At 40.7% G+C, this 14,262-nt stretch overlaps 1 protein-coding gene and 1 long non-coding RNA gene across 3 annotated transcripts in view; one reads left to right on the forward strand and one right to left on the reverse strand.

The window, feature by feature from the left end:
• LOC105003727 overlaps positions 1–14,262 on the forward strand; it is a 110,456-nt gene that overhangs the window by 50,135 nt on the left and 46,059 nt on the right. The window lies entirely within an intron of this gene.
• Positions 1,638–14,262, reverse strand: part of LANCL1 (LanC lantibiotic synthetase component C-like 1 (bacterial)) — a 49,519-nt gene continuing 36,894 nt past the window's right edge. For both annotated transcript variants that reach the window (XM_010861117.1, XM_010861116.1), the window contains exons 7-10: positions 12,947–13,129; positions 5,804–5,980; positions 5,278–5,350; positions 1,638–4,684 (exon numbers count right to left, since the gene is read on the reverse strand). In XM_010861117.1, the coding sequence (XP_010859419.1) occupies positions 4,608–4,684; positions 5,278–5,350; positions 5,804–5,980; positions 12,947–13,129 (510 nt within the window). In that variant the 3' untranslated portion in view covers positions 1,638–4,607. The remainder of the gene's footprint in view (positions 4,685–5,277; positions 5,351–5,803; positions 5,981–12,946; positions 13,130–14,262) is intronic.

The raw sequence follows: 14,262 nt of genomic DNA on the forward strand, positions 1-14,262 counted from the left end.
TACCCCAGCTCCATTAGAGAAGAGAAATTATGCAACTACTTTATAAACTGATTTATCAAGAGTCCCGCTTTTCTCTGCATAATGACTAAGTGCCTTACAAATACTTTCTCTGCCGCTTACTTGTAGAGTGATAGAACATTTGCTGCAGATTTAATGTCACCATGGTTGTGATTTGCATGTGGATGAAAAGTTAACATAATGTAGAAATGTGAAATTAAACTGGTCGACTATGAGCAGCAGTCCTGCTAAGATCCATTCATCTATCCTCATTATTTCACCTCGTGGCTTACTGTGTTTGCTGCTTTCTTCCATTACTCACAAAATTGTCAAATAAGTCCCAGAAGATTCACTGGCACATGGCTTCTTCTGGAAAACAGTGTTTGCAAAGCTTACATAATGGGACCAATGAAGCCAACATGTGAAAAAGCCCAGTGTTCTCTTGCCTTGTTAACTGACCCTCGGCTTCAGAAGGAAGAGGGTGAATCTGGATAGGAAACAGAATGAGAAAGCAAATTATCAGGGGACTGACTTGTACTTTTTCTTACTTTAAATGATGCCTGTAAGAGTCGAAAATACATGAGACTTTATGACACAGTCCACAGTGGGAACTATCTTGGGGAAAAAGAAATGACACAAAACTGGTTATTCTATTCAGAGAGTATGGGAAGCAGGGGGTCAAAGGCTTTTTCGAATGCAAAGTGTAGGAAAAAATAAACCACTGTGGCTAAGTTGCAGGAGATGAATTACTTCTTCAAGTTTTGTTTGCTCATGAGATTACAACTGTGGTGCAACTGAAAGTGCTTATCATTGTTTATCTGGAAGATGAGCCAGGAAATGGTAAACCAGAGAACAAAGCTAGCTGCCTTACCAATTGAAATGTAATCTTGTGAAAAGGCAGGGGGAATGCTCCACACATAACTTTGGAGTCTCTGGGTGGCCTCTGCAAAGCACCATCCTCTCCACAGCCCTGTACCCACATCTCAAGATGGGGTGCCCTCATCTCTACCTTCATTTGATCAAAGGAGCAAAATAAAAATAACTAAATTTAGCCTTAGTAATATAAGTCATTCAAATGATAGACAAGGGGAATGAAGGGCATTTTAATCAGAGGTACAGGGAACAAAATGTAACTTGGGGTTGGAAAAAAGTATTTTATAATTTGGCAAATTCTGGTGTGCTAAGTGACACTAAATGGCTGAGTCATGAAAGGAAGTAGTACAGTCATGCCAGGTGACTGACCAGAACTCCTTTCCAACCTCTGTACACACATTTTATAATTATGCCTCATTTAATCTCCCCCTCCATTCAAAGTACCCTTCAGAACTGGTCAGCAGGGAAATCAATTTCTAGAATGAGACTTTTATTAACCACAGGGTGGATTCTCATACGTATGGGATCGTTAATATACTGCCCTGCTTGAAGCCTAGTAGATTCTTCTTAATTCTATTAATGATCAGATTTTAAAATGTTTTCCTCTTTATATTCATAAAGTACTTCAAATCTTGTTTGACTCAACAATGAAGAAAAAGTCAGCAGCAAGTCCTAGGGAATGAGTATAAAGAAAAAGCCATCATTTACCACTGAAAGAAAATATTTCTTAAGTTTAAACCAAAGTAAACAAGAAGCAGATGACAATGTATGGTCGTAATAAAATTTTATTGAGAAGCAGTACGATAAATCCTTTATAGAACATAGAAATACATACAATTCCAGCCCTTTCCAATAAATGGCAATGTAACATTGGCGTAGGATTCCTGAATATCCCAAATGCTTTGTTTTGTACCTGTTGGAGAGAAGCAGTTCTTCTACAGCTTAACAACACAGAAGTGGGGTGCTCTGACTTATTTAGGGTGGGCAGCACTGGAGACAGAACTCGGCATGAATAAAGGAGGACTACAGATGAGTTCAAGTGGCTGAAAGAGTAGATGAATAAATGTTCACTCTTCTCATCGTGTACTTCAAACTCAGTCAAGAGAAGGCAAGGCATTATAAAATCAGACACAAATTAACTCGAGGACATAAGAGCAAAGCATATCTCTCAATTAGGTTATACAGGGACGCTGTAATAAAAGAGAGAAAATAGCCACTTTTACCTAAAACTCTACCTACCGTGAAGGCTTTTGATGCCAAGTAATTGGAACTGACATCAAAGATGAAAAGGGAGTTAAATGACTCTAAGGATTAAAGACTGACTTCTTGATGGGACCACAGATCAATAGGATTGATGTAAATAATTGATGTGACACTCACAGAAACACACGAGAGGATAAATGAATACTGCCTGACATAGTTTTAAGGTTTTACTACCTAGTTTTTACATAGAGATAAAAGATACTACTGAGTTTTCTGGAAAGCAATTTTGAGAAGTTTTTCATTTTGTTTTGCTTTTTTAACAAGGAGAAAAATATCTGAGGGAAAAATGATATAACAGAAACAGAACTGAAATGATGCCTCTTCCTTTCAAAACTAAGAAAACTAGTATAAAATTTCAGTTTCTTCCATGCTGTTAGGTTATTAGTCTGAGTTTTATACCCTTTGCCTGAGTTTAAAATCCTATCAAACTTTCTGCGCTCATAAACACAAATAAAACAAACAATGGCACAAGTATAAAATCTTGCCTGTTTAATAACTGAAACTTAATCATGTCAATATTGATAAATTTGCTAATGGATGACAGTAGCTAAACTGCAATAGAAATACACATAAGAATCTTACTCAAAACGTTCTACTCCCTGCCTTGATGTCTTCCTGGAGTTAAACTAATTAAGATGTTTGGTGAAGCACTGTGATCACTGTCCTCTGGTTAGTAGAGAGTGTTTTTTGTTCTTTCTCCCTTGGTTAGTAAATACAGAAGCTGAAAGTGCAGGTAGCGTATAGTAAGACATGTAACTAAACCATACGGGCTCTGTTCTTTCAAGTTGGACACCCAGCCAAAGGCAAATTAGCTTTACAGTGAATACTGACCCCTTTGATCTGAAATGCTCACGCTCAAGAGAAAGGCAAAGCTGGCACATAGCTTAGCAGCAGCACTTCAAAATCTGAGAAGCACAAGGTTGTCCTGACTAACACAAGTCACAGAGTAAGCTAATCCTGGGAACTGAGCCAGTGGACTGTGTCTTAGATCCCACTGTCATTAGCCTTTAAAGGGTCAGGCAGTTTCCAACAATATTAGCTATTTTGGTGCTACATGGAAAATAATAGGGGATTTCTACTCACAGGAATCAACATACACTCAGTGGGAATTTGGTTCAAAGTTCCAGTTAAAAATAGCATTATTTTTGTGACCCAGAGAGCTGTGAAATAGGCACATTTAAAATTCTTAGACCCTGTTTTTTAAAGTGGCGAAATGTTTCAAAATCAGTGGATATACACAGAAAAGACGAAACAAGCCTGGGAAAATCAGCAATGGAAGGAGGAGGAATGGGAGCTGATAAGTCAAAACATTGGTATGGAATTTAAAGCACCAGGAATTCTTCACCTACCATATAAATAACCGATCCTGAGGGCTCAGAAACTGATGAGTGTTAAAGCCTAGAGTATGCAGAGACAAAAGCTATTTGTTCTAAGAACGATCACTGGGTAATACTGTCTCAATAAACAGCATTTCTATCAAAAGCTTAGCGATTCTGCCATACAGCATCCTGTCTTCCCTCTTTAAACAAGTAGAATGCTCTACTATCTAGTGAAAAGACCAACATCTAGATAGATAGGAAGGAAAATATCTGATGGCTTGTACCAAGCAGGCAACACTTTACAAAGCATAGTCTTTGCAAGATAAGTAGAACACAAGTTAAAGTTTAGAAGGTCAGTCAGAAAGGGTGGACTCAAATCCTGGGTCATAATATATTCACATATAGAAATCTCATTTCCTGATCTTACTAATTCCAAAGAAGGAACACATTTATATTAAGTAATTCCAAAACGTATTAGCTTATCTGGAAAAAACAAACTTTTTGTTAGTTTATCTTGAAATAACCATCAAATCATAATTTTCATATAACGACCATCCCATTTTAGAAGTTTTTGATAAAGGCGTTGGATTATAGAGCCTGAATGCTCCCTAAAAGGGGCAAATTTGAAAGTATGTTTAGGTAAAGATTGTGAATTTGAAAAATGGTGCTTAGGTCCCTAGCCCAGTTGACAACTTTTCCAAATTTTGTCCCCTTTCATAATCAACCACTTAGAGAAAAGCAAAGTCATAAAACTGTTATTAAAATACTAAAGAGAAGAGGTGGAGGGCACTATCAAACAAGAAGCATGTCTTTATCTACATTTAGTTTCTTTTAAATATTTTTAGAACAGTAACAGATGATTATATTCATAAGCTTAAGTAAGAATACAATTGCCCCTAAGTTCTGAAATATATACAAATATGCCCTCAAAATACTATACATATCACCTACCTTCCCTTTAGAAGAAACTGAAGTTACTTAAGATTTCCTTGGATACTTTAAAATAAAAGTCAATAACAAAAAGGAACTGAACTAAAGACATATTCTGAAAAAACAGTCAACTAAATTACATACAGAGCCTGACTCTATTGTTGCTTTAGCCAAGGTTTGATAAGAGAGGTTCATGCAGTGAGGCGCAGAGGGGGAGCTTTCCTTTTACAGTTCAAATGCGGGGAACCTGGCTTTTGTGGGCACTAGGAGGTCAGCCAAGAAATATATTGTTCCAGCCATTCCTGAAGGAAAAGAAAGAGTCAGAAGTTATTACACCAAAAGATGATATTTTTTATACAGTGGCTTCATTTTGCATCATAAACAACATGACAATATAATTTATATGATTTGAATGAAGTAGGTGTCTGTTTTTATATGTTGCAGCTCATTAGAGGGGAACACTAGTAAGGTGCCCAGCCTCTTTATGCAGGTAGGAGACAGGAGGGGGAGTGGAGCCAGACTGGTTTAAGGCACGGCCCTACCATCTACCATATGTGAGCTCCTTCATCATGGCCTGACTTCCCTGTTCGAGCCTCAGAGATCTCATCTATGACATGAGGATAATAATACATATTTCTGATGAGATGATTTATAATGACATCTACAAAATGCCTAGCATGTGCCTGGCTCCATAAACAGCAGTCATCATAATTACTACTATTGGATCCACAGTGGTCTGGGTGCTAATGGATTTTTAATACTGAGCTATCATATTAGGAAATAAAGAAGTAGTTTAAAAATAACTATAAAATTAACTTGATAAAATGCAACATATTACTAAGGAGAGAAGTGGATGCTGATATTATAAGTCAAATAAGTAATGTGTGGAAAATACCTTCAAAGAGGGAGAAGGGGGTGTCTGGTGTCCGGCATCCGTGTTCTCCATAATCTAAGCACCATTCAGCAAACTAAAAACGAGACCAAGTTAAATTATTGAAATGACTTCTTCTAGAGACTCCTAAAAGTTGACAGAGGTTGTCTCTAAGATTTACTCTGAAAAGTCAAAAACTATTCTCAAGGCAGGGAAAGGGTTTAATCCAGAGAAATGGATGGTCTAAAAAGAAACTACAAAGCATGGGAGGAATTTAATGAGCTTCTGAGTCACGTCTCCAGGGCTATCAAAGAAGAAAGGAACAAAACCACCTTACAGCTTCCAGCAAAACAACATCCCCCACCAATGCTGTTGAGTAGAATTATATCCTTTAAAAAAAACAAAAACAAACACCTAATTCAATTGAATGGTTTTTCTTAAACTGTGTCTGTTCTATAGACTTATGGTTTAAAAAAATAAATGAATTAAATCAGATTAACCAGAGCCATTTCTGCAAAGGTGTGCTGTGTTTGGCGGTCCTGAATCCTACCTTACAGGCCCTGTACAGGTACTTCGCATCCTGCGTGAGGCTGTACAGCGACAGGAAGGCGTAGGCATTCCCTGCAGTGCCGTGGCACAGCCCATACCCCTTCTTCAGCAAGCCGTACTGCCAGATCACGTCCGCACACTGATAGGCATCATTGAGATACCGTTCTTCTTTGAACACCTGCAGAGTCAAGGGACAGAGTTTAGTATAAGGGATATAAAAGACACTTCTATTGACCTTCCTTCCTGATAGGAGACAAAAGGAAATGGGAAAAGGGAGGAAGAGAAAGGGAGGTGGCTTAGTAAGAAAGGGTAAAGAATTCAGAGACACAGAGATATGTTATATTGGTGGGGAAAAATTATAATAATTTATTAGCAATTTTTGTTTTTAAATACATAACTGGACATGATCTCTTCTATATGATCTAAGTTTTATATGCATGTGTGTTTGTGTTGTTGCTGTTTTTTAGTTGCTAAGTCTTTTCAGACTCTCTGTGACCCCATGGACTGCAGCCCACCAGGATCCTCTGTCCATGGGATTTCCCACATAAGAATGCTAGAGTGGGTTGCCATTTCCTTTTGCAGGGGATCTTCCCAACCCAGGGATCAAACCCATGTCTCCTGCATTGGCAGGTGGATTCTTTATCATGGAGCCATGGTGTTTGTATAACTGAATGTTACTGGCGAAGTAGCCTTATTTACTTGCAACTTGCTATTATCCTTAGTCACTTTGCAAAGGATAAACACTATTTTCTCTGTAACAATGATGCTCTTCACTATTAGAAAGTTTCTTTATACCCTGAAGAAGAAACTGTTTATAAAATTGATTATAAACACTATACTTTGTCAGAAAAATAGAGATACATCTTTACAATCTTTGTGACCTCCTAACTCTTGATTAAAGATGTGAAAAATACATGTGTGTGTGTTTGTGTGTGTATTTTTTTCCCATGCCATGTAGCTTGTGGGATCTTAGTTTCCCAACCAGGGACTGAACCCATATCCTCTGCAATAGGACACAGTCCCAACCACTGGACTGCCAGGGAATTCCTGAGAAATATTTTCTGAGTAGATATTTTTAATATCTCATTACAGTATAAAAGTAGAGCAAGACAGTTTAAAAAAATTTTTGTATTATATTTGACTTTCTGAAGGCAAAATCTGAGGGCTTATTCAGACCGTAAGATGCCAGAGACTATTTAGAGTCTATAAAACTGTCATTTGTAGAACACGTACCAATGAACATCAATATCTTGGTGTACTTCCATTTTTCCCCCCTCAAATAAAAACCTTTGCTTCTTTGATTATGGCTCTGTCATAAAATACTTTTTCAGAAGTGATACTTGCATTTTAAAAATTATGGTGAAATATATGTATGAAAGTTACCATTTTATAAAGTGGACAGTTCAATGGCACTAATTACATCCCCTGTGTTGTTTCAAGATGGTTTAAGAATAGGACGGGCAGACCACTTTCTCCCCCACAAATTCATCAAAAGATTGTGTGAATGCTGAGCAACTTCCACAAAACAACTTCTGAACACTGGCGGAGGACAACAGGCAGAAAGGCAGCCCATTCTCTTGGAAAGGAGGTAGGACAAAATATAAAAGACAAAAGGAGAGACAAAAGAGCTAGGGATGGAGACCTGTCCTGGGGAGGGAGTCGTGAGGGAGAAGTTTCCATACAGTAGGAAATGCTCTCACAGGTGGGTCCATGGGGAGTTTTGGAATCTCAGAAAGCAACATAACCGGGAGAAAAGAAAAAAACAAACAAATCACAGAAAACATGCCTAACTGCAACTGCGGAAAAGAACTAGCCCATGAAAGGCTCCAAGTGGAAGTGAAAGTGAAGTCGCTCAGCTGTGTCGGACTGTTTGCGACCTCGTGGACTGCAGCCCACCAGGATCCTCGTGGACTGTAGCCCACCAGGCTCCTCCGTCCATGGGATTCTCCAGGCCAGAATACTGGAGTGGGTTGCCATTTCCTTCTCCAGGGGATCTTCCCGACCCAGGGTTGAAGCCAGGTCTCTCACATTGCAGGCAGACGCTTTAACATCTGAGCCACCAGGGAAGCCCAACCTAACCCCTAATGCACAGTCTGGCCTGCTCACAGAACAAACGATTGAGGGAATACCAAAGTACAGCTAGCCCCCTGCACACTGGTCCCTCCCCGCCCAGAGGCAGAGAGGCAGGCTTGAGCCAGAGGCAAGGGCCTGCTGCAACCTCAGCCACAGAGATGGCATCTTCCACCAAACTGTGAGCAGGCTCCCAGCTGCTAACCAAATCTTCCTGAGATTCTGGATGGCTGACACCTGCCAGGAGGGTCACAGCCTGAGATCAGGTCTACAGAGGAGACATACAGCACATCTGAGATGGAGTTCTTGTGGCACACCTGGGAAACCAAGAGGCCGGGACCGGGGAGGTGATTAAGACGCATGGCCCACCTTGGACAGCGCACTCACCAAGAACCTGGTCATCTGAGCTGCCCAGATCTGGGAAAGGGCACAAAACGCATGCCCAACCCACAGAGACTAAGCCAGAACTGTGTCTGAGTGTCTCCTGAGGAGGTATGTGGCCTGCTGCAGGGACAGGGGCTCTGGGTGCAGCAGACCTGGATATGGCAGAACTCTAGGAGGAGGTTGCCAGTAACCCCACCAAAGAACTACCAGAACTTACACAGGATTGCGGAAAGAGATTCTTGGAGGGCACAAATAAAATCTTGTGCACACCAGGACCCAGGAGAAAGGAGCAGTGACCCCATAAGAAACTGACCCAGATATGCCCATGAGTGTCCAGGAGTCTCTGGCAGAGGTGTGGGTCGGTGGTGGCCTGCAGTGCCTGCATGGGACCTTTTGAAGGAGGTCACCATTATCTTCAAAACCTCCACCATAGTTTGGCTTCAGGTCAAGCAACAGAGAGGGAACACAGCCCAGCCCACCAACAAAAGCCGGATTAAAGATTTACTGAACATGGCCCCACACATCAGGACAAGACCCAGTTTCCCCCACAGCCAGTCTCTCCCATCAGGAAGCTTCCGTAAGCCTCTTATCCTTATCCATCAGAGGACAGACAGAATGAAAAGCACAATCACAGTAAACTAACCAATCTGATCACATGGACCACAGCCTGGTCTAGCTCAATGAAACTATGAGCCAGCCTGTAGGGCCACCCAAGATGGACGGGTCATGGTGGAGAGTTCTGACAAAGTGTGGTCCACTGAAGAAGGGAATGCAAACCACTTCAGTATTCTTGCCCTGAGAACCCCATGAATAGTATGAAAAGGCAAAAAGACAGGACAGTGATAGATGAACTCCCCAGGGCGGTAGATGCCCTATATGCTACTAGAGAAGAATGGAGAAATAACTCCAAAAACAATGAAGAAATGGAGCCAAAACAAACACAACACCCAGTTATGGATGTGAAGGGTGATGGAAGCAAGGTCCGAAGCTGTAAAGAGCAATATTGCATAGGAACCTTGAATGTTACGTCTATGAATCAAGGCAAATTGGAAGTGGTCAAACAGGAGATGGCAAGAGTGAACATTGACATTTTAGGAATCAATGAACTAAAATGAACTGGAATGGGTGATTTAATTCAGATGACCATTATATCTACTACAGCGGGCAAGAATCCCTTAGAAGAAATGGAGTAGCCATCACAGTCAACAAAAAGAGTCCAGAATGCAGTACTTGTTTGTAATCTCAAAAACGAGAGAATGATCTCTGTTCGTTTCCAAGGCAAACCATGCAATATAACAGTAATCCAAGTCTAGGCCCTGACCAATAATGCTGAAGAAGCTGAAGCTGAATGGTTCTATGAATACCTATTAGACCTTCTAGAACTAACACCAAAAAAAATGTCCTCTTCGTTATAGGGTCTGGAATGCAAAAGTTGGAAGTCAAGAACTACCTGGAGTAACAGGCAAATTTGGCTGTGGAATACAAATAAACAGGTCAAAGGCTAACAGAGTTTTGGCAAGGGAACACACTGGTCATAGCAAACACCCTCTTCCAACAATACAAGAGAAGACTCTACACATGGACATCACCAGATGGTCCACACTGAAATCAGACTGATTATATTCTTTGTAGCCAAAGATGGAGAAGCTCTATACAGTCAGCAAAAACAAGACTGGGAGCTGGCTGTGGCTCAGATCATGAACACCTATTTGCCAAATTCAGACTGAAACTGAACAAAGTAGGGAAAACCACTAGACCATTCAGGTATGACCTAAATCAAATCCCTTACGATTATACAGTGAAAGTGACAAATAGATTCAAGGGATTAGAACTGATAGACAGAGTGCCTGAAGAACTATGGACAGAGGTTTGTGACATTGTACCAGAGGCAGTGATCAAGACCATCCCTAAGAAAAAGAAATGCAAAAAGGCAAAATGGCTGTCTGAGGAGGCATTACAAATAGCTGAGAAAAGAAGAGAAGCTAAAGGCAAAGGAGAAAAGGAAAGATATACCCATTTGAATGCAGAGTTCTAAAGAATAGCAAGGAGAGATAAGAAAGCCTTCCTCGGTGATCAATGCAAAGAAACAGAGGAAAACAATAGCATGGGAAAGACTAGAGATCTCTTCAAGAAAATCAGAGATACCAAGGGAACATTTCATGCAAAGTTGAGCACAATAAAGGACAGAAATGGTACGGACCTAACAGAAGCAGAAGATATTAAGAAGAGGTGGCAAGAATACACAGAAGAACTATACAAAAAAGATCTTCACGACCCAGATAATCACTGTGGTGTGATCACTCACCTAGAGCCAGACATCCTGGAATGCGAAGTCAAGTGGGCCTTAGGAAGCATCACTATGAACAAAGCTAGTGGAAATGACAGCATTCCAGCTGAGCGATTTCAAATCCTAAAAGATGATGCTGTGAAAGTGCTGCACTCAGTATGCCAGCAAACTTTGCATATTGAGTCTTCCAATCCCAAAGAAAGGCAATGCCAAAGAATGTTCAAACTACCGCACAAATGCACTCATCTCACATGCTAGCAAAGAAATGCTCAAAATTCTCCCAGCCAGGCTATAACAGTATGTGAACAGTGAACTTCCAGATGTTCATGCTGGTATTAGAAAAGGCACAGGAACCAGAGATTAAATTGCCAACATCTGTTGGATCACTGAAAAAGCAAGAGAGTTCCAGAAAAACATCTACTTTTGTTTTACTGACTATGCCAAAGTCTTTGACTGTGTGGATCACAACAAGCTGGAAAATTCTTAAAGAGATGGGAATACTAGACTACCAGACCTGCTTCCTGAGAAATCTGTATGCAAGTCAAGAAGCAACAGTTAGAACTGGACATGGAGCAACAGACTGGGAACAACAGACTGGTTCCAAATCAGGAAAGGAGTATGTCAAGGCTGTATACTGTTACTCTGCTTATTTAACTTCTATGCAGAGTACATCATGTGAAATGCTGGGCTGGATGAAGCCCAAGCTGGAATCAAGATTGCTGGGAGAAATATCAATAACTTCAGATATGCAGATGACACCACCCTTATGGCAGAAAGTGAAGAACTAAAGAGCGTCTTGATTAAAGTTAAAGAGGAGAGTGAAAAAGTTGGTTTAAAACTCAACATTCAGAAAACTAAGATCATGGCATCTTAGTTCACGAAGTGATGGTCCCATCACTTCATGGCAAATAGATGGGGAAGCAGTGGAAACACCAAGAGACTTTATTTTGGGGGGCTCCAAAATCACTGCAGGTGATGACTGCAGCCATGAAATTAAAAGATGCCTGCTCCTTGGAAGAAAAGTTATGACCAACCTACACAGCATATTAGAAAGCAGAGACATTACTTTACCAACAAAGGTCCGTCTAGTCAAAGCTACGGTTTTTCCATTAGTCATGCATGGATGTGAGAGTTGGACTATAAAGAAAGCTGAGCGCGGAAGAATTGATGCTTTTGAAGTGTGGTGTTGGAGAAGACTCTTGAGAGTCCCTTGGACTGCAAGGAGATCCAACCAGTCCATCCTAAAGGAGATCAGTCCTGAATATTCATTGGAAGGACTGATGCTGAAGCAGAAACTCTAATACTTTGGCCCCATGATGTCAAGAACCAACTCACTGGAAAAGACCCTGATGCTGGGAAAGACTGAAGGCAGGAGGAGAAGGGGATGACAGAGGATGAGATGGTTGGATGGCATCACTGACACGATGGACATGAGTCTGAGTAGGCTCCAGGAGTTGGTTATGGGCGTGCTGCAATCCATGGGTTTGCAGCTGGACATGACTAACCGACTGAACTGAACTGATGTTGTATTAATACAACCATCACCATTATCTATTTCTAAAACCTTTTCCACATCCCAAACAGAAACTCTGTACCCATGAAGTAATCATTCTCAGCCTCCTAGCCTTTGGTAACTTTTACGCTACTCTCTCACTATGAATATGTCTATTTTATATATCTCACATTACCCATCACAGCAAGTAAGTGGAGTTATACTGGATCTGCCCTTTTGTTTCTGGCGTGTTTCACTTGGCATCATGTTTTCAACGTTCATGCATGTTGTAGTATGGATCAGAAGTTAATTCTTTTTTAGGGATAAATCATATTCTGTTGCATGTAGACACCGTATCTTGCCCAACCATTTATCTGCTGATGGACACTTGGATTGTTTCCACTTTTTGGTTACTGTGAACAATGCTGCTAGGGCACGCTGGTGTACATATACCTGTTTGAAACCTCATTTTCACTTCTTTTAGGTATATACCAAGGAGTGGAATTGCTTGAGCATATGTTTAATCCTGTGTTTAATTTTTTGACGAACTGTCAAACTGCTTTTTATAGTAGCTGTACCATTTTATATTGCCACCATCAACGTCCAGGGAGAATCCTTTCTATTTTTAATTGAGCTCCTGGGATATTTATCTTGTCTTTGCCACTAACACTATAGATCTTGGCTACTCTACCCGTCAAGTGAAGTGGTTCCCTGTTCTGTGAAATAATGTGTGCTATGGTATAAAAGGATACTGTGAGAATGAATTATAACTCATATAGCCAAATGAGGTTAGGTCCAACAAATGGTTTGTCTATGTATCCTTGAAGAATTATACAGGAAACTAATTAAGGTGATAGAATTTTATACTCTGTTTGCTAACTTATCTCTAAACATGAGAAAGCTCGTATTACCTTGTAGGCCTGAGTGAGCATGTAGATTACCCCGGGAGCACCGTGGCACCAGTGGATCAGCAGATCACGACTGTCGTCCACGCAAGGAGGGTAATTGCCTGAAGGGAATTTCAGTTGGCAGACGTAGTCTACACTGGGCTTGACCAAATTATGTAGCTTCGCATGGCTCACTTGAAGGCTGGGCTAGAAACAAAAATGAGAATTATTAGTTTTGCTGAAACAAACAGTCCTTTTTAACGCTCCAAGTCAAAGAGTTAGTCACTCAGTCCTGTCAGGGATGGGTTTAAAAAGAGAGGAAAAGATGACCAAAATGAATTGGAAGTCATTAAATGGTTTTGGATTCCAGCCAATTTTTTCACCTACTGGCACAAACCAAAATTAGGCTATCAGTTTACATCTGGAACCTTATATACATATTATTTTCAATATTTATTTTTATCTAGATACATATAAAAATGTCCAAAGCCAATGCTTAAGAATGTGAGCTAAGAGAAGTTTCCTAAGGTCTTAGTACCTTAAGCACACTTTAAGGACCACAAAGAGATGCATTAGATAAATCAGGTACAACTTTCATCTAAAGTAGTAGCAGTGTTTAGTTGCTAAATCATGTCCAACTCTTCGAGACCCCATGGACTGTAGCCCATCAGGCCCCTCTGTCCATGGGATTTCCCAGGCAAGAATACTGGAGTGGGTTGTCATTTCTTTCTGCAGGGAATATTCCCGACCCAGGTACTGAACCTGGGTCTCCTGCATTACAGGCAGATTCTTCACTGACTGAGCCACCAGTGAAGCCCATTTAGAGTAATGGTGGGTGATATTTCAAACAGAAGATGCTAACAAGTTGGGAGACCTAGGATCTAAATCCCCAATTGGTGTGACTCTAGATTAAGTCTTTCTGCAAAAGATTTGGAACTGATACTTATGAAGGCTTATTTAGATACAATAATGAACAGAATTACAGGATTTGGTGTCATATGGCATATGAGCCTATACTTTTGATATAATTTTTAGTTTTGGTCCTGGTCCTAATTCAGTGTACCTCATACTTCTTTTAAACAACAAATGCAGTGCTGTCTTTGCCAGGCAGGGGCCGGGCATTTGGGGTGGGAGGGAGGCAGTGCTGTGAAGTCAGGCAGGAGGCAGTGGTGGCAGGGCATGAGACGATACCGACCATAGGCTTTCATGGACACTGAACATGCACTAAGTTCTGCAGACACACTCAGATTCCACTTTATGCAAAGAACATTGTTCAAGCGCAGTTTAAAGTGTGAGAGCTGAATGGCTGGATTCTCCTCAAACTTGCAGAAGTTCTCAAA

Source organism: Bison bison, unplaced genomic scaffold (genome assembly GCF_000754665.1).
Source record: "Bison bison bison isolate TAMUID 2011002044 unplaced genomic scaffold, Bison_UMD1.0 scf7180017864471, whole genome shotgun sequence".
NCBI classification, from domain to species: Eukaryota; Metazoa; Chordata; class Mammalia; order Artiodactyla; family Bovidae; genus Bison; species Bison bison.